The sequence below is a fragment of the Drosophila persimilis genome, unplaced genomic scaffold (assembly GCF_003286085.1).
Source record: "Drosophila persimilis strain 14011-0111.01,24,50 unplaced genomic scaffold, DperRS2 tig00000000-arrow-pilon, whole genome shotgun sequence".
Lineage (NCBI taxonomy): Eukaryota > Metazoa > Arthropoda > Insecta > Diptera > Drosophilidae > Drosophila > Drosophila persimilis.
The window spans coordinates 16743675-16767352 of record NW_020825288.1 but is presented as its reverse complement, the minus strand read 5'-3'; the positions used below and the strand labels follow the sequence as shown (position 1 = coordinate 16767352).

The 23678-nt window shown below is 48.2% G+C and overlaps 1 protein-coding gene across 1 annotated transcript in view; it reads left to right on the top strand.

The window, feature by feature from the left end:
- LOC6587460 (protein lap4) overlaps positions 1 to 23678 on the top strand; it is a 69173-nt gene that overhangs the window by 32211 nt on the left and 13284 nt on the right. Inside the window, exons 11-23 of the mRNA XM_026984217.1 lie at positions 4907 to 5532; positions 5599 to 5802; positions 5879 to 6065; positions 6160 to 6491; positions 10084 to 10194; positions 10260 to 10439; positions 10867 to 11025; positions 11120 to 11333; positions 11426 to 11514; positions 11575 to 11859; positions 11944 to 12300; positions 21585 to 21714; positions 22105 to 22402. Coding sequence (XP_026840018.1) covers positions 4907 to 5532; positions 5599 to 5802; positions 5879 to 6065; positions 6160 to 6491; positions 10084 to 10194; positions 10260 to 10439; positions 10867 to 11025; positions 11120 to 11333; positions 11426 to 11514; positions 11575 to 11859; positions 11944 to 12300; positions 21585 to 21714; positions 22105 to 22402 — 3172 coding nt within the window. The remainder of the gene's footprint in view (positions 1 to 4906; positions 5533 to 5598; positions 5803 to 5878; positions 6066 to 6159; positions 6492 to 10083; positions 10195 to 10259; positions 10440 to 10866; positions 11026 to 11119; positions 11334 to 11425; positions 11515 to 11574; positions 11860 to 11943; positions 12301 to 21584; positions 21715 to 22104; positions 22403 to 23678) is intronic.

Below are 23678 nucleotides of genomic sequence, written 5' to 3'. Positions count from 1 at the left end.
CCCGGAATTTCCCTTTCCTTTTCGATGTGCGCCAGCACAGATTTTTCTGGCTAGATATATTGGCAAACGACACGGCCACGGCTACGGCAATACAATCAACATTTGCACAATTCCTTTGGCATTCCTTTTGCCGGCTGCGAAGGCAAACAATAAGCTGCACATTTCCTTCCTTAAAGCGAAAACGTTGTGGGCTTCTGGGTCCTGGGATGCATCTTGGCCAATAAATAATACCATTGATAAGCTCAAGGCAATGGCATTCATTATTTATGTATTGTGTATCGTTGATTGCATCGGATTCTTATTGAATTTTTGCTGCCGCTCCTTCTGTTTGTTCTGTTTGTTCTGTTTTGCTTGCACCCTTTCATCACACATCATTGTTGCGTGTGGCAGCCCCAGCACAGTCCCTGCCTGTGTAAATAACAATTTAAACTATTTGCTCTGTTGTGGCCCAAACAAAAGCGCAATTCTATTGCTGGTCTGGCCCAAAAATATTGTTCAAGTTTTCGGCTCACGGGCCTTGGGGGCATTTCACAGTTGCATGCAAAGTTTAACGCTTTAAACGGGGGCGGGGGCGGGGGAGGGGGTAACTGTCTTCCTCCCGATTTGTGACAGCTTTCCCCCCTTCCCCCCCCAAAGCCCATTTTCTCGTTTGCGCGACAAAAACAAACAAAAATGCAATAAATGCCAGCTACAGAACGAGTGAGAGATACAGCAAGAGATCCAGAAATAGTGAGAGGGAGGGAGGGAGGGGGGGGGATGGAGAGACGGTTAGGTCAAAGAATTTTGCATAGCATTTTCCAATATTTCCCGCCGCCATGTTGATAGCAGTACGGAAAATGTGGAAAATTCGCGTAATTGCCGAGCAAACCGACTGCAACAGCAACAGGAAGCAGCAACATGCGGCCGCCTGTGGCAAGTGGCAATAGCAATCAACATGGCACCCAGAGGGACAATCAGTCTGCCACCCCGCCCCCCCTCCCGACTCCAGAATGCCATGATATCATCCAACAGAGTTCTCTATAAACACGTTAATCAGCCAACAGTTCGCACACGATTTCTAGTAGGTTTTCAACACAACCCCCCCCCCCCCCCCCCCCAGCTGTATATCCCGATACGACAGGTGGACCAAGGTCATTACCTGCCCTGCCACTTGACTGTGCCCCTTGTAATGCTTTCATGTGTCCAAAAATACGTGTATGTCGTAATGATTCACAAAGTTCTACATACAATCCATATCGCTTTGTTTTTGGTCTACGCGTCGCGTCAGAGGTGTTTGTTTTTTTTTATCTCCCCCAACTCCCCTTTTATTTTGGCTCTTATCGCAACATGAAGGAAGCTTAGGCATTCCGAAAGTGGCGATAAGATAGGACACCCCTCTATTCGTGGGGCAATACTCGTAGGGGTGGTGTTTCTCTCACGTTCACGCCTGAATGGCAATATGTATCCTTTCGCTTAGGGGACATTTGTACCGGAATATCCTCTAGTGAAACGGAGGGTCTCCCTCCGCCCCTCCAAATTTGATTGAGGGTCAGATTGTGATTGTTTTTTTCCGCCGTTTTGTTTTGATGGTGGCATAAAAACTTTGTTCATTAATTTTTGTCGCCACATTTAAGCGGCATAGCCGCATTGTTGATGTTTCAAAGCTTAACACTTGCAATTTGTCAACCGCGGCATGCCCCAACACTAGTCCCCGACCAACCTGAACTGCAATTAATCACGGAGCTCTGCTCTGACCTTTCCCCCCCCGGCCATAACTCGGGCATTTTTCACAGCAGACGCAGCAGCTCACGTGGCCCCATCGATGGGTCTGAGGGCAGCGACGGATCTATGGGAAGATGGCGCTCTTTAAGTCGCTTTATATGCCCTGGAATACTTGATCTTGTGTTCAATGATAATTAAAATCGATTGAATCGATACGGTCATTGCCTCAAAGCAGGGCCCGACAGTGGGGGGGCAAATGTATTCCGGCATCGGCATAAACGAAGACAGAAAAGTTGTTTGTGTGCCTCAAAAGTTTCCGTGCCACTTGTCCAAACGAATATGTCATGGATGAGTCGGAGACGGAGCCGCAGGAGGACTGGCGCTGTCATTTCTTGGCCACAGACGACTGCGGTGATGCGAAATATGATTTGTGCTGCTGGCTTTTGGCATGTGTCCAGACGACTGTCTGCTAATTTACCAGGGCCAACAGGGGAGTGGAGTCCTCTCCCTCCAGGTCGCATTTACATATAGATGACAAAAAAAAAAAAACCGGAGAAGGGACAACATTGATTTGGAATTTGCCATACACCAGAGATACAGCAACAGAGATACAGACTCCCAGATACATATGCGAATGCGAATGCTAATGCATTCGGGGAATCTCCATCATAATCATCATCACCTTCTCGTGCTGGAGCTCCCCCTCACCCCAACATTTTATGTCTCTCCTCATCTTTTGGCGTATTTAAATTTTTATATGCTTTATGCCATTTCTTTTACGCGGGTATTACTTTTGGGAGAGGACACATCACGGCCACGGATGTCATCGTAAAATGGTTAAATGTCTGCTTAAGTGGCTGCCACACGGAAAGAGAGAGAGAGAGTTGCTGCCACAAATGAGTGATAACCAAATATGTGGCTTGCGTTGCTGCTGTACTTGTAGTGGCTGTACCTTTTCCTTAAATACAGTCCTGGAACCCACACACACGGCATGGCTTGGCACGGCACGTGTCCTCCTCTTGCCACATGGAAACACAAATCTTATTTTGTTTTATGGCATTCCCCCCTCGGGTTATTGTTGACCCTGGCTCCACTTACAGGCCAAAGAAAAGCCTGAAAAGATGGCAAAATGAAGCCAACGCATTCCATATGTGGGTGCGGGTGTGTGGCTTGTCCTGCAAATCCATAAAGAATGTCCTTCCGTTCGTCCGAGAATATGAGGGAATCAAACATAAAAGACGAGGAAAGGAAGGACTATCTTTAGGAATAAGGGCTGTTGATATCCTGGAACAGCCGTTGTGTATAGAAAGGAAGAAATTATCTTTTGAGGCTGATATTCATGGCTTCTATTTCTCAATGAAATGCCAAGGAGAATGCCCGAGCATGCAAAAACAAAATATAGCCGAGATGGAGATCGGGGACTGGGGACTTGGAATGCAAAAACAACATACATACAGTGTGCGGGACGAGGCATACTGATGCTGGACTCGAGAGGCACTAGCTAATGATGCAACAACGTACATGTCGTGTACATGACGCGGCACATTTATGCTCCATTCAAGTCTCGCTGATAAGGATTTGTAGTCGTTCTTGGGCCACTGCCTCCTCTACAACTACTCTTTCTTTCTGCATTGAAAACATAGGCATACGAAACTCATACCACCCCCTTTACAGGGTACAAAAACACACGCACACAAAAGGACATACATAAATTTTCCTCTTGTGCATTTATACACAATTTAATGAAACACCTTTTGCTGGTAAATTTACGAGAATTATGATGCGTAAAGTACTCGTATACAAATCTCAAGAATATGCTCGTAAATATATTTCGCTCAACTTGTCAAACTCAATAAGGAATCGCATTGTAATCGAATTGAAATCGATTTGATGCCAAAGAGGAGGAAGGAGACGGAGAAGGAGACTGAAAGCCAACAAAATTAAAGTCTTCGACTCCGACGATGGCAGGAAAAGGCAGAGACGGACTTCTCTTTGGGTTTTCTTTGGAATTATACTTTGATTAACATGAAGAAAAAACAACTCGCATACAATTACAAACAGAAATTGTCTGTTACTTTTACTTTTGTCAACTGTCTGGCTGTCTCTTTCGACTTTTTATGGCGTCCTTGAGAGTTGCCAAAAAGAAAGTGCCGACGGATTTATTGAGTGCAAATCATGAGCTACCAGGGAGGCTCGCAGGCCCAACCTCTTGCCCCACGACCCACCTGTGCGGTGGGGCCTCTGCTGTCTGGGACAGCATTTTGATGCTCCCGCCTCCACCCTGAAAAGTCGAGTGTCTGTTTATTTATTAAATAATTATTCAAACTCGTTGTATCGTCGGTCATTCGGAGGTGGGAAAGTTCTCTCTCCCCCCTATTCCCACCCCCATCCCCATCGCAAGGTCGTTGGTTTTATGTCTGTTTTCTAGTCTCTTTTCGGCAGCGGTTCATTGACTGCCGTGTTTATGGCCAAGTGGCAGATGCTTGGGCCAACTTTTTTGGGGCCATTTGAATATCATTAAAGCGCAAATTTATGCCAGGCCCAAATCTATCCAAATGGGTGTTTTTGTCGGTTTAAATTTGATTAAATCGAGCTAATTTCCAGGGCATGGGACGGAGGGGGAGTTTTCTATGCCACTGCACACGAGCAGATGAGTTGCAAGCAGTAGATGGTGCATGCACCAGATCGATAGCCAAACAAAGTTTCGTTTAGTTTTTGAGCATATTAAAAAGTGCAGTGAAATAAAAAATAGGTTCTTGCCTCCCCCCCCCACACTCCACAGGCGCTTCAAAGATGCTGCTGCTATCATATTAAAAAGTGCACTCAAATATATATAAAACAAAAACAAAATGTTCAATGTCAAAATCAAAGTCAAAGAGGGTAACAATACCCTGCCACGAAATGGCCAGAAGAGCAATGGAAACGGCAATGGGAGCCACTTTGGGGGCTACTCGGGAGCGGGCAGTGGCAGGAACAGCCCCGCGATGAGCAGCCTTCGCAGCTCCCTGGCCTCCTCGAACCGCAGTCCCATGGGCTCCCTTCAGAGGAAGGGGAAACGAGTGCGCATCGTCACCAGCTATGATCCCGTGAATAGGGATTACGCGGAAAGGCAGCGACAGCACTACGGTAGCCAGCGAGCGAGAGATCATCCTCACCATTTAAGCACCATTTAAACGTTGTCTCCCTTTGTCCCTTTTATTTGCAGATAACTTGGATGGCGTCACGGAGCTGCGTTTGGAGCAGTACGAGATCCACATTGAGCGCACGGCGGCGGGACTCGGCTTGAGCATTGCCGGTGGCAAGGGATCCACACCGTTCAAGGGCGACGACGACGGCATCTTCATATCGCGCGTCACCGAGGCGGGACCCGCCGACCTGGCCGGCCTCAAAGTCGGCGACAAAGTGCTCAAGGTCAATGGGATTGTCGTGGTCGAGGCGGACCACTATCAGGCGGTGCAGGTGCTCAAGGCCTGCGGCGCTGTCCTCGTGCTGGTGGTGCAGCGTGAGGTGACGCGTCTGATTGGACATCCGGTGTTCAGCGAGGACGGCAGTGTGTCACAGATCTCCGTGGAGACGCGTCCTCTGGTGGCCACAGAGGTGCCACAGTCGCAGCAAGAGAGATACATTCCAGCGCCCATCGAGATAATGCCCCACCAGCAGCAACAGCAGCAGCAGCAGCAGTTCCAGCAGCCACAACAGATGCTGCAGCAGCCTGTAGTCCAGCAAATGGTGGCTCCGGCGCATGGCTATTCCGCTAATGTGTTTGCCACACCCCCAGCTGTACAGAGCATCGTGGAGCCGGCCCCCAATGGCCTGCTACCGAATGGCAGGGTGTGTATCGCATAATTTCCTAGCATTCGCTCACTCGCGATTGATTTCTGTGTTGAATCCTTGCAGGAAGCTGCTCCGTTGAGCTACATCCAGCTGCACACGACGCTGATACGCGATCAAATTGGCCAGGGACTGGGCTTCAGCATTGCCGGGGGCAAGGGCTCGCCACCGTTCAAGGACGATTGCGATGGCATTTTCATATCACGCATCACGGAGGGCGGACTGGCGCATCGCGATGGCAAAATCATGGTCGGCGACCGGGTGATGGCGGTAAGTAGGGGTCTAGGCTTAGGGTCGGTCTTCCGACACGTGCTAATGGCATTTCGTTGTACCATCCGATGCGCAGATTAACGGCAACGATATGACGGAGGCGCATCACGATGCGGCCGTGGCCTGCCTCACCGAGCCGCAGCGCTTTGTGCGGCTCGTCCTGCAGCGCGAGTACCGCGGCCCCCTAGAGCCGCCCACAAGTCCGCGCAGTCCCGCCGTACTCAACTCGTTGAGTCCATCCGGCTATCTGGCCAATCGTCCAGGTTAGTGCGCCTCCTCCTCCGGATATCCCCCTGCCCCCCTGCCCCCCTGCCCCCCTGCGCGTTGATTAACCGACATTTTCCTGTTTTCCTGCAGCCAACTTCCAGCGGTCTGCGGGCGATGTCAGTTACGTCGAGCAGCCGTACAAGTACAACACATTGGCCACCACCACACCCACCACACTTGCATCCGCAGCTGTGGCACCTGTGGCACCTGTGGCAGCCAACAACAACAATAACAACACGCTGCCAAGCAGCAAAACGAATGGATTTGGTGCTGCCGCCGGCACTGCGATAGTGCTGGACAAGACGACGGGCCAGCCAGTGCCCGCCCCGAGGCGCACCAATTCCGTGCCCATGGGGGACGCAGAGAGTGTGGCGCCCAATGGGGCGGCCTCCACCGCCAGCGGTGATTCGGGCGAGGCTCAGGTAAGGAAACCAGGGACACCATTAGCCCTAACTCTTAGTCTTCCGTTTAGCTGCATTGCACGTCATTCTCAATGTTCTTGTCCATAAGATCGTTTTTCGGTAGACTTAAGAGCCCCCCCCACCCCCCTGCCCCCCTTTAGGGAAAGAAACCTGCGCTGCAGTTGAACACCTATTATTTATTGAACAGAGAAGTGATTCCTTCGAAGGTAAGTCGTATTGGGAAACCTAAGGAACTGCAGCGCAGGTCTTCGAATCGCACGCAAATTGTTGTTGATATTTTGCGCAAAAAAAAAAGAAAGAATGAAATCAATGGAAACATGAAACATGAACACAACACCCTATATTGTAGATCCTAAGTTAATATCTAATTGTGCTAATCCATTTATCCGCCAGATTATCCATAACCCCATAGAACTCCTAGAACTCTCCTATCGATATGCTCTCCTCATCCCTCGTACTCGTCTAATGGATTTGTATGTGTTTTGTTTTGCATGTGCCCCCCTTGTGCGCCCCCTGCCTTGTGTTTTGTCTGTACTGTACCTCCCCCGCCCCCACCCCAAAAAACATCATTCTATAGCTCCAGATACATGACACATAACCATATATCTTATAGCTTAAGTTCTGCACTGATTTGTATGTGTGTTCTCTGTCCCCCCGGCTTGAATGCACCTCAAAATACAAAAAAAAAGAAGGCCAGAGTTTTCCCCTAGAGGATTGTATATACAATATATCATCCAATATATAATATAACATACGTATATCGTGTTAGCAAAGATTATAGAACACATAGATGAGCCCTTCCCATTCAAAAAGTAAACGAAAAACAGGCCTGATATAAGGAAGAAATCATCATCTATGCAGTTCTCTAATCTCTGGCTTGGGGCAGCTTAGCTTAGCTTAGATTATAGATAAAGTAGAGCATCCATCCAAAATTTACAAAAAAAAAATCAACATATTTTTGTTTTTCTTTTTCTCTAAATCCACACCGACCCAAAAAAATTGCCTAAAACTATTTTGATTATTCCGAAAAAAACCACAAAAAAAAAAAAAAAAAAAAAAAAAAACTGAAACCCCACCGTAAAACCCATCGATACCCGATACCGAGCAGTCCTCCTCGTTGCGACCGCTGACCAGCGATGATTTTCAGGCGATGATACCGGCCCACTTCCTCAGCGGCGGCAGTCAGCATCAGGTGCATGTGGCACGGCCCAATGAGGTGGGCGTCAGCGCTGTAACGGTGAATGTGAACAAGCCGCAGCCCGACCTGCCCATGTTCCCGGCAGCGCCCACCGAACTGGGGAAAGTCACCGAGACCATCACCAAGTCCACGTTCACGGAGACGGTGATGACGCGCATCACCGACAATCAGCTGGCGGAGCCCCTGATCAGTGAGGTGACTATCTCCACATCACGCTTACACTAGAGCCCACATAGCCCACCCAGAGCCAGACCCACCGCCAAGAGACCGCCAACCTCCACCCTCCACCAAAGTGTTAACGAATCGTTGTGTAAACCTGCCCCACAAAACAGTAGCGGTTCAGCGGTACAGCGGTACAGCGGCAGAACAGCAGTTCATTCCGAGCTTTCTCTGTTGCCACAAACACACACATGCCACCTGCACCCACCCCCAAACCTGCACTCAAGTCTCCACACAATGCACCTTCACAATGAATCGAAAACGAAATGTTTATTGAAATTTATAATTTAATAATTCTACACTGCAATATTGGCACTCGATTAAGCGATGCATTTGGTTAATAAATATTCTTGTGCGTTTTGCAAAACGATTTGATTTAACTGTTGGTCCGAGTGGTCCACCCACATCCCACATCCACAACCAATAATGGATTGGAGGACGAGGTTGCGCTTACACTACGTTTCATGCAAAACATGCACCCTCTGCCACACACACTCACACGAGAGCTGTGAGACTGCTTCGATGACTAATTTGAGTAGCATTTGAGACTGGAAGCGGGAATTGGAAATGGATATCAATGAAATGGTTATGGTTATGGAAGGGACAGCCTATAGTCATAATTATTAATCGATTAATCACTTGAAAGGAAACCTACTTTTGCATGCAATCAATCATTTTCTGTACTTAAAATTTAACAACTAAAAAAAATACACTAAATATTCTACTACTCTACTAACCAACATTTTATATATAAATATAATTCCCTAATGAACAAACCATGTTTTTAATGTTTCCCTCCTAAAAAAAAAAAAGAGTGGCTGGAAAAGGCTCTCTCTTGAGCACTTGAATATTTAGTGTCTTTTTTTTTTCTTTGGCTGTAACTGAATCCGTTTCAAGTGACGGGCCAAAGCGCCTTCGCTTTTGAACGGCAGAATGGTTTACACACTCACACTCCTCTATATCCTCCTCCTCCACAGAAAGCCACTCGAGTGTCATCGTTGACATGAAGCAAATCCCGGCAAGAAATCTCTCCCTCTCTCTCTCTGTGTGCGTGGGTGTGTGTGTGTGTGTGTGTGGCACAAGCTTTGTCACTTTGCCACTTGCTGCATAAATAAGTAAAGCAGAAAACTATGCAACATGCAAACGTGTTTAAATAATATACGAATGAAAAACTACTAGAGACCAGAGTCTCGAGCCCCGAAAAGAGATTTACTCTAAATGCCTCAACTGCAGATTTATTTCTCCCGGTTGTTCGCTCATCCAGAGCATCAGCCCATAAGTAAACTTTAAATATTTCTGTTTGCTTTCACAATCTGCTGGCTTTCTGTCTGTCTGTCTGTCTGTCTGTCTGTCTGTCTGTCGGTCTGTGGTGTGCAAACCCTGATGCCGCTGCTGGCATTCGAGCAAATGTTATATCAAATATTTAATTGTTTTTAATTTCCATGGCTGCCCTGCTGGCCGGCGGCTTCGAACTCTTAAGAATTCAATTTGTTGCCAGAGTTAATTGATAACAGTTTGCTGTTGCATGCCACATACATGCGCAAGACTTCACACGCATCTTGACAGGAGTGGAGTTTTGTTTGATTGCCAGGGCCAGGCGGGTGCCGGGCCTCTTGTTTTGATATTTTAATATCTCAGTGCTCAGGATTTGAACGAACCGCAGGTCCGCCCGCAAAGTCCCTTTGTGTGGGAATGGCCTCTCGGAATCGGACTAATAAAACTGCAAAAAGGAGAGAGCTCTCTGCTCTCTGCTCTCTGGTCTGCTCTGCCATTTAATCTAATGTTAAGTTATTCATAAGCCAAAGGTTATTCATTATTTATTAAATTATTACTCACTTTCCGGTATTAAATGTTTGTTTAATGAATGCTCTCTCTGTTCTGTTATGGGTTTCTTGATGGTTTCCTTCCTTCCTTTTTTGTTTTTTGTTTTGGTATCTGGTGTCTGTTTTGTTTGTTATGTTTTTATGTCTCCCGGAAAATAAATGATTGAAATTCCATGTAAATATCACCAACAATTTTGCACACACATCTCACATTCATTCGACACTCACCGACATACATATAAGCACGCACGCGCACCCCAGCATCATACACGGCAGTCCTTTTAGGGTTTCTAGAGTTATATCCATACCATTCTGAAGACCTGCTAATCGGGTTACTCTATTGTTTCCACAGGAGGTTGTACTGCCCAAGAATCAGGGCTCGCTGGGCTTCAGCATCATCGGCGGCACGGATCATTCCTGTGTGCCGTTCGGCAATCGTGAGCCCGGCATCTTCATTTCACACGTAAGTAGATGAAAGGGTAACCCTTGGAGAAACTTTTACTAAGCCGAAAAAACACACACCCACAGATTGTGCCTGGTGGCATTGCCTCAAAGTGCGGCAAGCTGAGGATGGGCGATCGTATACTGAAGGTGAACGATGCGGATGTGTCCAAGGCAACGCATCAGGATGCGGTCCTGGAGCTACTGAAGCCCGGAGATGACATCAAACTGACCATACAGCACGATCCACTGCCACCTGGTTTCCAAGTGAGTTCTTTGGCTTTCTTTCAATCTTTAGTACGTACTTGTATATAAGCTTTGAGTCACTGTTTCTTCTTCACTCAACTTGTACTTCTTATTGTTATTGTACTCTGCAAACAAAACGCTTTCACACGAAATTATGTATATCGCACAGAAAATTGAAGTAGAGTATGTAAAGACCGAGGTAAGCCCTTGCTCACGACACAAAGAGCTCCTCCTTGTCCCTCCCTCTGCAGAACAAAAACAAATATTACTTGCATTAACATTTCAATTAGCCAAATGCCTTCCATAGTTTAAGTTCCCCCGTTCCCGCTCCGCCCAATCCATCCTCTGCATTGTTTTAGCCATCACCGTTAGCCACTTGATTGTTACGGCCAAGTCCTTGCCGGTCCTTGCTAATTTCCCCGTTTCTTTGCTAATTTGTGAATCACAGGAAGTTCTCCTGAGCAAGGCCGAGAACGAGCGCCTGGGCATGCACATCAAGGGCGGCCTCAACGGACAGCGCGGTAATCCCGGGGATCCCTCCGACGAGGGTGTGTTCGTCTCCAAAATCAACTCTGTGGGCGCCGCCAGACGCGACGGAAGGCTTAAGGTAACACGTTGTGTGCCACACACCATTGTTGTCTGGCGTGGCATGAACTTAATCGAAACTTTCTTTGCTTGTGTGCGCGCGTGTGCGGCTGCAGGTGGGCATGCGGCTGCTGGAGGTTAACGGACACTCCCTGCTGGGTGCCTCGCATCAGGATGCGGTCAATGTCTTGAGGAACGCCGGCAACGAGATCCAGTTGGTTGTCTGCAAGGGCTACGACAAATCCAATTTAATTCATTCCATCGGCCAGGCGGGCGGCATGAGCACCGGATTCAACTCCTCTGCATCCTGCAGCGGTGGCAGTCGTCAAGGTAACGTAACCCACCATAATCCTTGGCTTTAAGCCTCCTCCTCCTTCACTCACTTTGCATTCTGTTTGTTTCGTTTGGTTCCGTTCCTCAAGGCTCTCGCGCCTCGGAAACGGGCTCGGAGCTCAGTCAAAGTCAGAGCGTATCCAGTTTGGATCACGAAGAGGATGAGCGACTGCGACAGGTGAGTGTTGCCCTGCCTTCCATCTTAAAGCGCACGAACTTTACCCTCTCCCTTGCGCAGGACTTTGACGTGTTTGCCACACAGAAGGTGGTGGAGTCCGAGGCGGAGCCAACGAGTCAGACGGGTCTGGCAGCTGCTGCTGCCCTGGTGCATGGCGCCCCATCGCCCGTACCCACCACACCTACGCCGCCTGCGGCAGCCGCTGACTTGGCACCGCCAGCGGACACAACAGCCGCCCAGACCGTGGCGCTTATTCACGCAGAACAGGCCCACCAGCAGCAGCAGCAGCAGCAGCCGCAGACGCAGTTGGCGCCGTTGGGTCAGGAGAAGAGCACCCAGGAGAAGGTTAGTCCGGTCGTCTCCTTCGCCTCTCCTTCCCTCTTTGGGCAGCCCAAAAATTAATGTGACTTGTTTCGATTCGCAAATCAGGTGCTGGAAATTGTACGCGCCGCAGACGCCTTCACCGCTGTGCCACCGAAATCCCCGTCCGAGCACCATGAACAGGATAAAATACAAAAGACGACGACGGTTGTCATATCGAAGCATACGCTCGACACGAATCCAACCACACCGACAACGCCGTCAGCGCCGTCAGCACTCCCGCCCATTGGCTCTGCAGCGGAGTCAGTGACCGCAGTTGCCCCTGGAGCTGCCGCCGTGCCAGCTCCCACTACCACTACCACTCCCACGCCCACGCCCACTCCCACACCTGCTCCAGTGCCCGCTGTGGCTGTGCAGACGCAGACCCCCTCCGAGGACAAGGATGAGGCGGAGCTGGTGCTACAGGTATGTACCCAAACGACGAGTGACTGCCTGCACGTCTTGTGTCTGTTGCCTTGGCTTTAATATCTGTATGTGTATGTGTCTGTGTATGTCTGTGTACATCCCTCCCGATCGTATGTTTCTTGTTTCTGTTGTGCGTTTGTGTCTCTCCCTCTCCCTCTGCCTCTGCCTTTTTGATTTACTTTTCCCTTGTAACTTTCCTAACATGAACCGACAGTCGCCATTCAATCCCCTACACATACCTGTACCCCAAAAGAAAAACCTCACGAATCTTTTAACTTGATTTCGTACTTTTCTGTTTGCTTGTTTCTGTGTAACTCCCACTAATGCCCCTGTCAATGATACTCGTATGCGTGCCGTTTTGTGTGTCTGTGTCCGTAACTGTTGTCTATACATATATTCGTATTTGTTGTTCAAAATTATACCATATAAATAAAAAAAAAAACAAAAAAAAACCGAATCATCATTGTTCTCTCATAATCACCACAAACCATAAAACAAACGATTCATTATTCTGTGAAATGAAAACAGTTTCCACTACTGTTTTCACAGCATGTTCTCTCTCTCTGTCACTCACTCACCCTTTGACCCATTAAAACATTACTAAAGTGTGACTAAAACGAGAGCACTTTCACGTACACTTTCTCCATGAAGCATTATCCATCGGTTGTCCATTTGTTTTTGCTGCTTTCTAGCTAAATGTGTTTTTGTGTTGCATTTGAATTAAAAGTGAATAAAAAAATCATTGCCTATCTCTTTGGGCCTGCCACAGGGGCGTATGAGTTATGTATGAGCCAGTCTGCCTGCCCGCCCCGCCTGCCACTGGGAGTCGGTTGCGAGATGATGCTGCCGCTGCTGCTCCCTCGTGGCGCTCGCGACCGACTCTGTGGGGGAGCTCTCCCCCTCTTTCTCACCTTTCCCGCATTTATTGATATGGCAGCAGACAATTTATTATTTATTAGCATATTGGAGCTGTTCCTTCGGCTGACGCGGGGCCTGATCATTGTTGTTGTTGTTGTTGTTGGTGTTATTTATGCTACTTTCATATTATATTCATTTTAGTTCCTTCCGTCTTTGTTCCATTGCGTGGGCACTCTTGTTATATCCCTTGCAGAGGGTATTATGATTTTGCATAGATTTGTGTACAATATATAGAAACAAGGAAAAAAAAGGAAGATATAGCCATGAGTGCCTGGAAGATACCAAAAATCGTTTTAAGAACTTGTAAAACCATTTATATTCAATGAGTTCCTACATAGTTATTCCAAAAATTATTAAAATCGGTTAACTATATCGGATAATTTTCAATCGGTAATTAAAAAAATGGAAAAATTTGTATCACTATATAATATAGTATAGAATTGTTGTTTATAGGGTGCATTGGATTTGTTTTTATTTTTTCTGAATATTTTAAATTTTTTATTAATAGTAATGTCTATCAAAATCGATCTATATCTATCAAAATCAGATGACTATATTTGATAGTATTTTCCCTTAAAAAGCAAACCTCTGCAAGGGTATCCAAGGTGTCTGCCTTCAAGATCTATCCTGTCCGTAGCCTGTTTTGATTGTGCCTTAATGTTTTCGTTGTTTGTAGCTTGTATAACTGGTTGCCGGCTTTAAAGCATGCCCCATTTGAAATTTGCATTGAAAGCAGTGTGCAAAAAAACAGAACAAAAAAAAAAGCTGAAATATATACGAATATACAAATACAAATACAAGTTAATATATATACCATCTCGCTATACGTACATATAATAAATGTATATGTAAATGTAAATAATTCAAAAACTGCAGAAGAAAATTTCCATTAAAATGTCTCTCTTATATCTTCTTCTCGTCCTTCTTCTTCTCATTCTTATACACTCTCCTCATTTCTCTCATTCTTACTCCTATATTGCGCTATCGTTCTCGTTCTCGTTCTGGCTCTGATTCTGATTCTGATGCTGGCTCTCGTTGGCTGCTTTTCAACAACAAACATATTTTCCCCTGGCATTTTCCGTTCTTGGGTTTTCCCCCGCCCCCCCCCCCCCCTTCAATCATTTTGCAATCTGAATTTCTGTTGGCTTTTTGTTTGTACTCGGTTGTTGTTGTTTTGTTGCTTTTTGGGTTCTTGCATTCGATTTTCATTGCAGCGTATTGCTTAACAAGCGGATGTTTATCACCAAAAGACTGAATATTTAGTTTAAACAAGCAAACAAACAGACAGACAGACAGACAGACAGACAGACAGACAAATATGCTAAAGGGAAAGGACGAGGACGAGGACGAGTACAAGGACAAACCCACAGATACAATTTGTATAAGATTCAGTGGAAAACCGAAAACAGAAACAACAAGAAGAGCGTCTGTCTTCGAGCGGCGCGTGTTCAAAGGGCCAAGAGTTACTACTTTCAGAATAGTAGGCAGTGTGTCTATATACATACATACAAACATATATGTATATATATGTATACTATATCGTGTATCTCCTCCGATTTTGAAATTCAATCAAAAACTGAATTCCCAAACGGTTTCAATGTCTCTCTCTCTCCCTCTCTCTCTGCCCCCTAAAACTACTGTTTATACCGAGCAAACAGATCTAAAAGGAAACCTCTGGAAAATGTCGCCATTTTGCGGCACAAAAAGTATTAAAAAAAAAAAACATATACACATGTACATTATAGTCTTTCGATGTTTGTACCAAAAGCTACTACTACACACACACAGATACTAAATACATATACATATACATATATTACTAAATGTGTAACAATGTGTGGAGAGCACACACAATACGGTCCAATTATGCAACTGAATAATACTCAAGAGGAAAACAAACCAATAAACCCGGAGGCAACAAAAGAGAAAACATTGTTATAGATCGTATACTACCTATCTATAAAACTAGGAAAAAAAGAGGATATTTTGTTAAAGGTATCAACTGTTAAAACCAGCAGGAATACTCGTTTGTTGGGGTTTTGTGTATGGTTTTCCCCCACGCCCACCCCGCCCACTTTCATTGTTACCTAATGATACGATAGTTACAGTTAAAACGATAGCTAAACGGAATTCAAAGTGTGCATTTTTGATGTGTCAATAAATCTTAATGTATTTGTCGTACGAAAAGAAATTGGGGATTGGTGGACTTTTACTTAGGATACGAGTTCTTTTCGTTAATTGAAAAAGTTTCTTATGATTTAGTGTTTTTTTTTTGCGCTTTTCTTTTGCCACATATGTGACGTTGTCGCTGCGTCTCTGTATCTGTATCTGTATCTGTATCTGTGACTATATCTGTATCTGTATCGCTGTTTTTGTGCATCGCATCGCTGATGTTTCGTCGAGTTCATCAACCTCATCATCAATGAAACCGAAAATTCGGCCAGAAGCGCGCAAACTCTCATTCATCATCAAAGCAGAAATCAGAAATCAGAAATCAGAAATCACTGGTAATTGGCTAATGGACTGCAGATGGCAGAGTGGTATTGGTATCCTCCTTCCCATCGCACAGACAATGAATAAAATCCAACGTACAGATATTTGTGTGTGCACCCAGCCCCAACAGCAGCCTGCCTCCAACAAAACCAACCATCAACACCCCACCCACAAAAACACACACACACACACACACACACAATCAAAGCACACACCTACCACTCACCCCACCAATTAACGTTGCACATTGCAGTCTGTGTTCAATGCTTGTGTGCGAAGAAGAAGACGGTGCACCTCTGACAAACATTAAAAAAAACAAAAAAAAACAAATAAAAACCCCAACTAAAATAAAGATATTTGAAAAACTAAATGAGAAATCCGAAAACTCCAAATAGCAACGTGGAACCCAGACGCCCGACCGCCTGGCCCCAGGTGCACGTTTCTCCTACCAGCAGATGCTGGAGCATCAGGAGGAGAGCCGGAACAGTGCAAAGGCCCAGTCAGAGAAGCCCAAGAAGGCCGAACCGGTGTACATCATCGATGATGAGGATGACGACGACGAAGGGGACGATGATGGCTCCCGTCAGCATCTGGACGACATTGACGCCATCGAAGAGGAGGACGAAGAGGAAGTGGAGAGCTCTCCGCCCCTGGATCTGCAGTCGCCACCTTCCTATGCGGAGTCCGACTCCGATTGCTTCGATCGTCGCCGGGGACGATACACCAGCGACTCGGAGAGCGACTGTCGACCGTACAAGCCTTCGAGATCGGGTCGCAGTACCCCAGAGTACGGTGGAGGGCATCGCAAGTCCGTGAGCTTTGACCTCAGCGGGGATGAGCGCTCCAGATCGGACTTCGAACGCTCGAGGTCCCGAACGCCGGATGGCTATACGCGGGCCTACGATTCCGAGCAGGATAGTCGAGGCAATTCGCGGAACCGACTGCCGCGGAAGGGCATCCTTCGGGCCACGAGCCCGTCCTCGTCGACCAGCTCCACCCTGGAGCGTCGTCCGGAGAAGGTGGCGCCCATTGTGCCGACTGTGGCACGCATCATAGAGGTGGAATCCCCGCAGGTGCAGCGCGTGTCGAGGGCCACTTCGCCGGAACGACCCGGGGAACTGGAGCGGGAGAATCCCTTCCGCCATACCCCCATAGAGGACGATGAGTACACGCAGATCGCCAAGGCAATCAACAGGTCTCCGCGGTCTCCGCGGTCACCCCGCTCCCCCCGGGATCAGTTCTTCTTCGGTTCCGCCCGCTCCAGCGAGGATCTGCTCGAGCAATCCTTTTCCAGTGGACGCAGCACCCCCAACACCGTGATATCCAAATCGACGGAGAACCTGACGGGCACGCGGCCGAAGGTGCCGCCCAAGCCGCAGGTGAAGAAGGCGGATCTGGTGCGAAACGTGGCCCTGGAGACGTTCCAGGCCAGCGATGTGGGCCAGGGGGACTTCACGGTGTTCGAGCACGACGCCAGCACCAACACCATCCATCCCGTGGGCGCCAAGGTGCCGGTGCGCGTGTCCACAAAGACGCCACCGCGGCCGCGTGAGAGTCCACCGCCGCCGCCCGTCAACTATTCCACCCTGCCAAAGATTCCGGTGCCCAGCACGCCCACGGTGCTGGAGGAGTCGCTGTATATGGAGGCCCTGCCACCGGTGCCACCCTCGCAGCGCCGTCCGCACGAGTTCGTGCACGAGAACTCGCCGGACAACATCCTGGTGACGCCGCAGGAGCATCGCGAGTATCTGCTGAGGGAGAACGAGCTGCGGAACCAGCTGCGGGCGCCCTACGATCCCGCGCCGCCCATACCCATTGCGGGCAGCGGGAGCGGCGGCTATGCGGTAACGAATCCCTTCCTAGATAGTTGCGACACTGACATTGACAGCCTGCCACTGCCACCACCGCCCACACCGCCCACCGAACAGGCAGCACCACCACAGCTACACCACTACCTCGAACACCAACAACACCACCACCACCACCCCACTCGTCATTTGCATGAGCCGCCTGCGCCACCACTAACCGCTGCCGCCACTAACGCATCAACGTCTCCATTTTCTTCCTCCGCCGCCGCCACCGCCACCGGCCGCCTTCTGATGGATGCCGCCTCGCGTTCGCCGCAACAGCTGCTGGTCGCCGGGCCGCCCACACAGATCTTTCCCACGGCCCAAATACTGCCCGTGCAGTATGCGAGTCTCCCGCAACCGCAACAGCCGAATACGCTTACATTGACACCGCCTCAGACCCAGACAAAGTCCCCGTCCCCGCCCCAGTCCCAGTCCCAGACACAGTCCCACCTCCAGAGTCCGCCCCAAACGCAGCCCATTTTCAACTTTGTGCTGCTGCCCGGCGACCAGGGTCAAGTGTCATCGCTCTACCTGCAATCGGTGCAGCAGAATCCGGTGAGTGAATCGAGTGGAAAGCCGCCCCAACAATTCCTGGCACCGCCCTCCAGCGCCTCCTCCTCGCCATCGCCCTCGTACACGGCAATGAAATTTCCCACATTCTCGGAAATTCTGGTCAGTCCCGACTCAAATAGCAATTACCAAAACATGACCACATCGCGCGCCGGCATATCCAACTCCTCGCTGGCCACCAGCAGCTCCTTCTCCGTCGACTCCTCCTCCACGTCGTCGCTGCAGACCAAGTCCTCAGCACCAGCCACTGGGGGTGGTGGTCTCTCCAGCTACTATGAGACGGCGGAGGAGATCTACTCGACCATTGAGGAGGCCATCTACAGTAATACCGCGTTCTTTGACTCGCGTCGCAGCAGCGACACCTCGCTCTCCTGCCGCGCCTCCAAGTCCCCCACGCCGCCCCCATTGCCGCCCAAGCGGCCACTGAAGCCGAACGTAGTGCGCACCGCACCGGCTCCCCCAGTGGCCCACAAGCCGCACGGACTCCGTGGCCTGGCCAGCTTCAAGCTGCGCTCCTCCCAATCCCAGCCGCAGTTGGAGGCACAGTCCTGGGCCCGGAGCCCGCTGCCGCATACTCCTACAACGCCCACAGGAAAAGAGACCACTGTGTAGATTGTGGCACATGCCAAGTGGTCTTTCAGAGGTTCTTTTAATTTCTCCAAGAGCACCCACCCTTCCATTCGAACAGCTCTGCCCCCGTTTTTTCCACTCCATTTCTTTGGGTTTCCCTCTCTCTTTTCTACACCATTTCTTTGGCTTTCTCTATCCACTATTTCTTCCTGTCACTGCTCATACATTTTAATTAAATTCTAGCACCTTTTCGCCATCAATTAAATGGGGCCCACCCCCAACCACAACCCCAATCATGGCAGTGAATGGGTTTCTCTTGTAGCACAATTTTCAATATTTTCGTTCGCCATTTAAATTGATTGATTTGTTGTTGGATTTCCCTGGCAGCACTTGCCCCAGGCGCCGCACCTTTCGAGCTAATTAGAATGCGAGTTTTTGTTGACTTTGACAATCAACCCAGCCCCCACCTAGCCCCAAGCCACATCCACGATAAAATTGCCCGCCCCCCTCAGAAAATTGCAGTTGAAATTGAGCAGCCGACCTGTCCGGCGCCCCCGCACTTTTTGGTCAGGTTTAATTTGACGTTGATTGAAACAGTTTTCGGTCGCCCGCCCCCCCAACTGCAGCTAAGTGCCACGCCCACTGGCCCATTAACTTTATGCCACCCCCTATTTTACGGTGCAAAACCCAACGAATAAATAATTATAACGAAAGGAAAATAATACTTGAATAAAATGAAAAACGAAATACCAAAAAACCGAAACACTGCAAAAACCAAAAAACCGAATAAACAAAGGAAAACAAAAAACAGAGACAAACAGAAAATAAAATTTAACAATTTATAAAGTTAATTTCGCTGTAGCGAAGAGCAGAGCGCTCTGTTAAGTTGATTTTAATGCTAATTTATTTTTATCAGGAGAGAGTGGTGGGAAAAAAACGAAAGCTGAAACATTTTTAATTGCATACCTTAAGGCAAATAAACACTGCGTATTATTCGTATTCGTACTCCCCGTTGCCGGAACGCTTTTCATTTTGTTTTTGTCCCTCCCCGAACCGACAGAAAAAAAACCCCTCGGTTCGGTTCTAATTTAAATGTTTATTTCGGTAAATGCCCCTTGAACTAGATGGGTGCGAGCTTTGACCTTGACCTCACTTGTGGGTCACTCATTCGTGGGCAGACCCTGCTGTGCGGCATGCCACTCACACGCTTCGGCAGTGGGCCCTGCACTGATTTGGCCAGCGAGAATAGACCGCTATATATAGGCGGCCGCAGCAGCAGCAGCAGCAGGTGTATTTCCCAGTGTTCCCATTTCCCTTATCAACGTTGTTGTATTCTTATCGGGGAGTACGCGCCGAGTACCCCTAATAGACCGCGATAGGGCCTTGTCTTTCGTTTTATCTTATCTTATCTTATCGATGATGTGTCACCGACTAGCATGACACTCCCCATGCCACCACTGCCACCCCACTTCCATGGCTTATTGGCTTTTAATGCTCTGTCGAGGGTTGCATGTACACACACACACACACACACTCTCTCTCTCTCTCTCTCTCAACACTTTCATGGCTCAATAAATTTCTATTAGTTGGACTTTACCATGAAGTAAAGGCAAGGGGCCAAACAGGACACCGAGTGCCTCGCTCCCAGACATTGACTTTAATTGAAAATCGAAAAATCCGATACGAAATTAATTTCTCTTCTAAAAATACAGCTTAGCTCTGCTTCTTCTCCTGCCACTCCTGCTTTTGCTTGTACTCCTTCTCAGCTTTCACTTTTGTCCATGCACTTGTCGCTGGATCGTTCGTTGCTGGTCGATGGTCTCCGGTCCTGGTCCTAGTGCTGGTCCTGGTCCTGGTCCTGGTCCTGGCCCTGGCTTTATTTATGAGCCCAGGAGTGGCCTAGTGTGGTCTTGTCCCCGACTCTCGTATCCCGTATCCCATATCCCGTATCTGTGCTGGAGTGCCATTGCCCACAGCCAGGGATTGGTATACGGTTGCAATTTGTGCAGTTTAACGCTGGCCTTTGGCCTGCTGCTGATGCTGATGCTCCCTGCTTTTGTTTTTCCCATCGTTCTGGCCCATTGCATGGTTGCCATTTAATGACTTTGTCGTCGTAGCCGTTGCTGTTGCTGTTGCTGTTGCTGCCGCTGGAGGCACTAACTATCTATCCCCTGCCCCACCCCCCGGCCACACACATCCCCCACATCGGCCGGGCTCTTATCTGCTGCAGCTCCTGGCTGCTGGCGTCCACTGCGTCGTCGTCGTCGTCGTCTCATGTTGGCTAAAACGAAGGAATTGCATGAAAGCATAAAACCGACAGTACATGACTTTGGGTGATAAATGGCCCTGGTCGAGGATGGAGCCCGCTCTCTCAGCTGTAATTTGCGCCCTCTTCTGCAGCCATCCTAAGCCCAGTCTTCCAGTGTCCGCCTCCCCCCGTAAATTACATGCCCCCGGGTTGCACGGAACCAAACACAGCTCCCTGGGCTCGCTTTATGATTGAAGCCTCGACCTCTCTGCCTACGGATGATGATCCTCCCACAAACAACAAGAAAAAAGCAACCTCGCAGTTCGTTCCATTCCGTTCCGCTTCTGCTTTTTAATAAACTTTTGTCTGTGTGTGTGGTGTCATCAATTTTCTTTATGGTCGTTTGGACCTTTCCCCGCTTTCACTGTGGGGAAAATGCTCTCGCTGCTCTTTCTTTCTTTCCTTTTTTTCCCAGTCATTTAATTGAAAATATGGCGCACAAAGTCAAAAGCTACTGCCGTTTCGACTTTATATGTCTATTGATTTTTGTATTAATAAATCTTTGGGCTTCTTTTTTTTTGCTTTATTGTGTCGCCTTTGTCGTTGCTAACGAAAAACCTTTTGCCATTTTTCAGTCAACACCTGGCGGCCAGGAGGCGGCAGAGCCCACACCGACACCCACAAAAGTGCCTAAATCGGTTTCCGATAAAAAACGCTTCTTCGAATCAGCCATGGAGGATCAGCACAAGCCCACACAAAAGACAGGTGAGAAAACTTTCCCAAATGAACCTCAATGGAAGCCCCGCCTCTTCCCTGGCTGGCACTTTGCCACTTGCCACTTGCCACTTAAATCTTAGACTTAGACTTGCCGCACAAGTTGTCAATCAAACCACTTATCAATGGTTGCCAAGCAACCGCAGGTTGCTGCCACCTTTTGCTCCAGTGGTTCGAGTAATTAGGGAGAGTGGAATCGTACCGCACCGCACTGTCTGTTGCCTGTGTTTTGCATGCAACGACTGTGCGAAAGAGCATCGGGAGGAGATAAATGCAACTATCGCTATTTATTTAATTTCCCTCTTGACGACATCCCTTTTATATTTGAATTCCCACTGATTTGCTACGACTTTCTTTGCCCATCCCTCTTTCTCTTTTCAGAGAAAGTTTTCTCATTCCTGTCAAAGGACGAAGTGGAAAAGTTGCGACAGGAGGAGGAGAAGAAAATTGCAACATTGCGCCGTGATAAGAAATCCAGATTATTGGATGCAGCCAATGACAACATTGACAAGGACGCTGCCAGTCATACCGATAAGCGCTATGATAACGCCGGCAACAGCAGCGGCAGCGGCAACGACGACGACGACGACGACGACGACAGCGACCAGGAGGCTAACGCACGAGAGGATGCCGTCGACAATGCCGCTTTGGGGCGCTTCGATGAGGCGGAAGACATGAGGTGAGTGTCGGCTATGTCCGGGAGAGAGCTCTCATTTATTCGGATTATGGGTGCTTGCGTTTTTGCGCTTTTTATGTTACATCTGAATGCACAGACACGCCCCCCAATCAATCAAAAAACCCCACATCCAGCCATCCTCTCCCACACACCCCCCCAACCGAATATACGATTATGATAACACATAAACATGCACCCTCACACAACTCCGCACACACATACATTATTTTCACGGTGTTTGTGCATTTACCGTAGAATATTATCTATCTCTATATTTTTCAATATTTTTATTTTTTTATTTTTATTGGTCAAGTTTTTCCGCTGACTTTTGGTTTGGTTCTGGTGCCGGTTTCTCTTTACGTTGCTCTTAAATTAGATTACTTTCAATCATACAACATGCAACATGTTGCACACACACATACAAAATATTTCTCTATTCGTACATGCCACACCAACACACACACACACAGCCCGCTGACGGAGCTGCTAATCATTATTGAGACTTAGTGTGTTATTAAATAAGGATATGATAGGATAGCGATCTATGGCTGAGTAAGAGAGAGGTCTTTAATAGTAAGTACTCCGCACAGCACAGCACACACCCTCCGCCCGCTCACCCTCCGCCTCATATCCATGCATACGATTATAAGCGTGTAAGCAGCCCTAAGCAGTTTAAGTTTTATGTAGCACTTAAGCGCGTTCCATGGACTCGTAAATCGCAGACGTCAGACGGGAGACGGGAGCCGGCAGCCAGCACAGGAATCAGCCTCTGAGCCGTTCATTTACTTTAAAAAAGTGTACGGCAAACATGTTATGGCTTCTCCTCTGCCAGCGAAATCTTTTTAGTACATTGTAGACCACACACCCACCCACCCAGTGGGCATCAAATCATCCTGTAGGAGAGAGTACATGGCTGTGGGCGGGTGTGTAATCTCTCTGTGCCCCCCCCCTGTCGGAAACTTAACTCAAAAATGTAAGTACTTCCGCGCTGCTTCTACTTAATTTTGAGCCACCATTGCGTATACGCAATGTGGTACTGTGGTATGCCCCCAGGGTGAGACGCTCCCGATATCTGTGCTCGACTTGGGCGCACTTCGATTCCCCGCGGCGCCATGCCATCTGTTTTACAATTGAATAACTTCATTTGGGGCATTCCGCAAATTGCGTTTGGGGAGGAGCCCACGCACACGTACGCATAATTTTGGCATTCACTGGGGAATCGATGATTTTATGCCAAGTATGTTGCTGCAGCAGCCAGGTGCTGGGAATCACGACTACC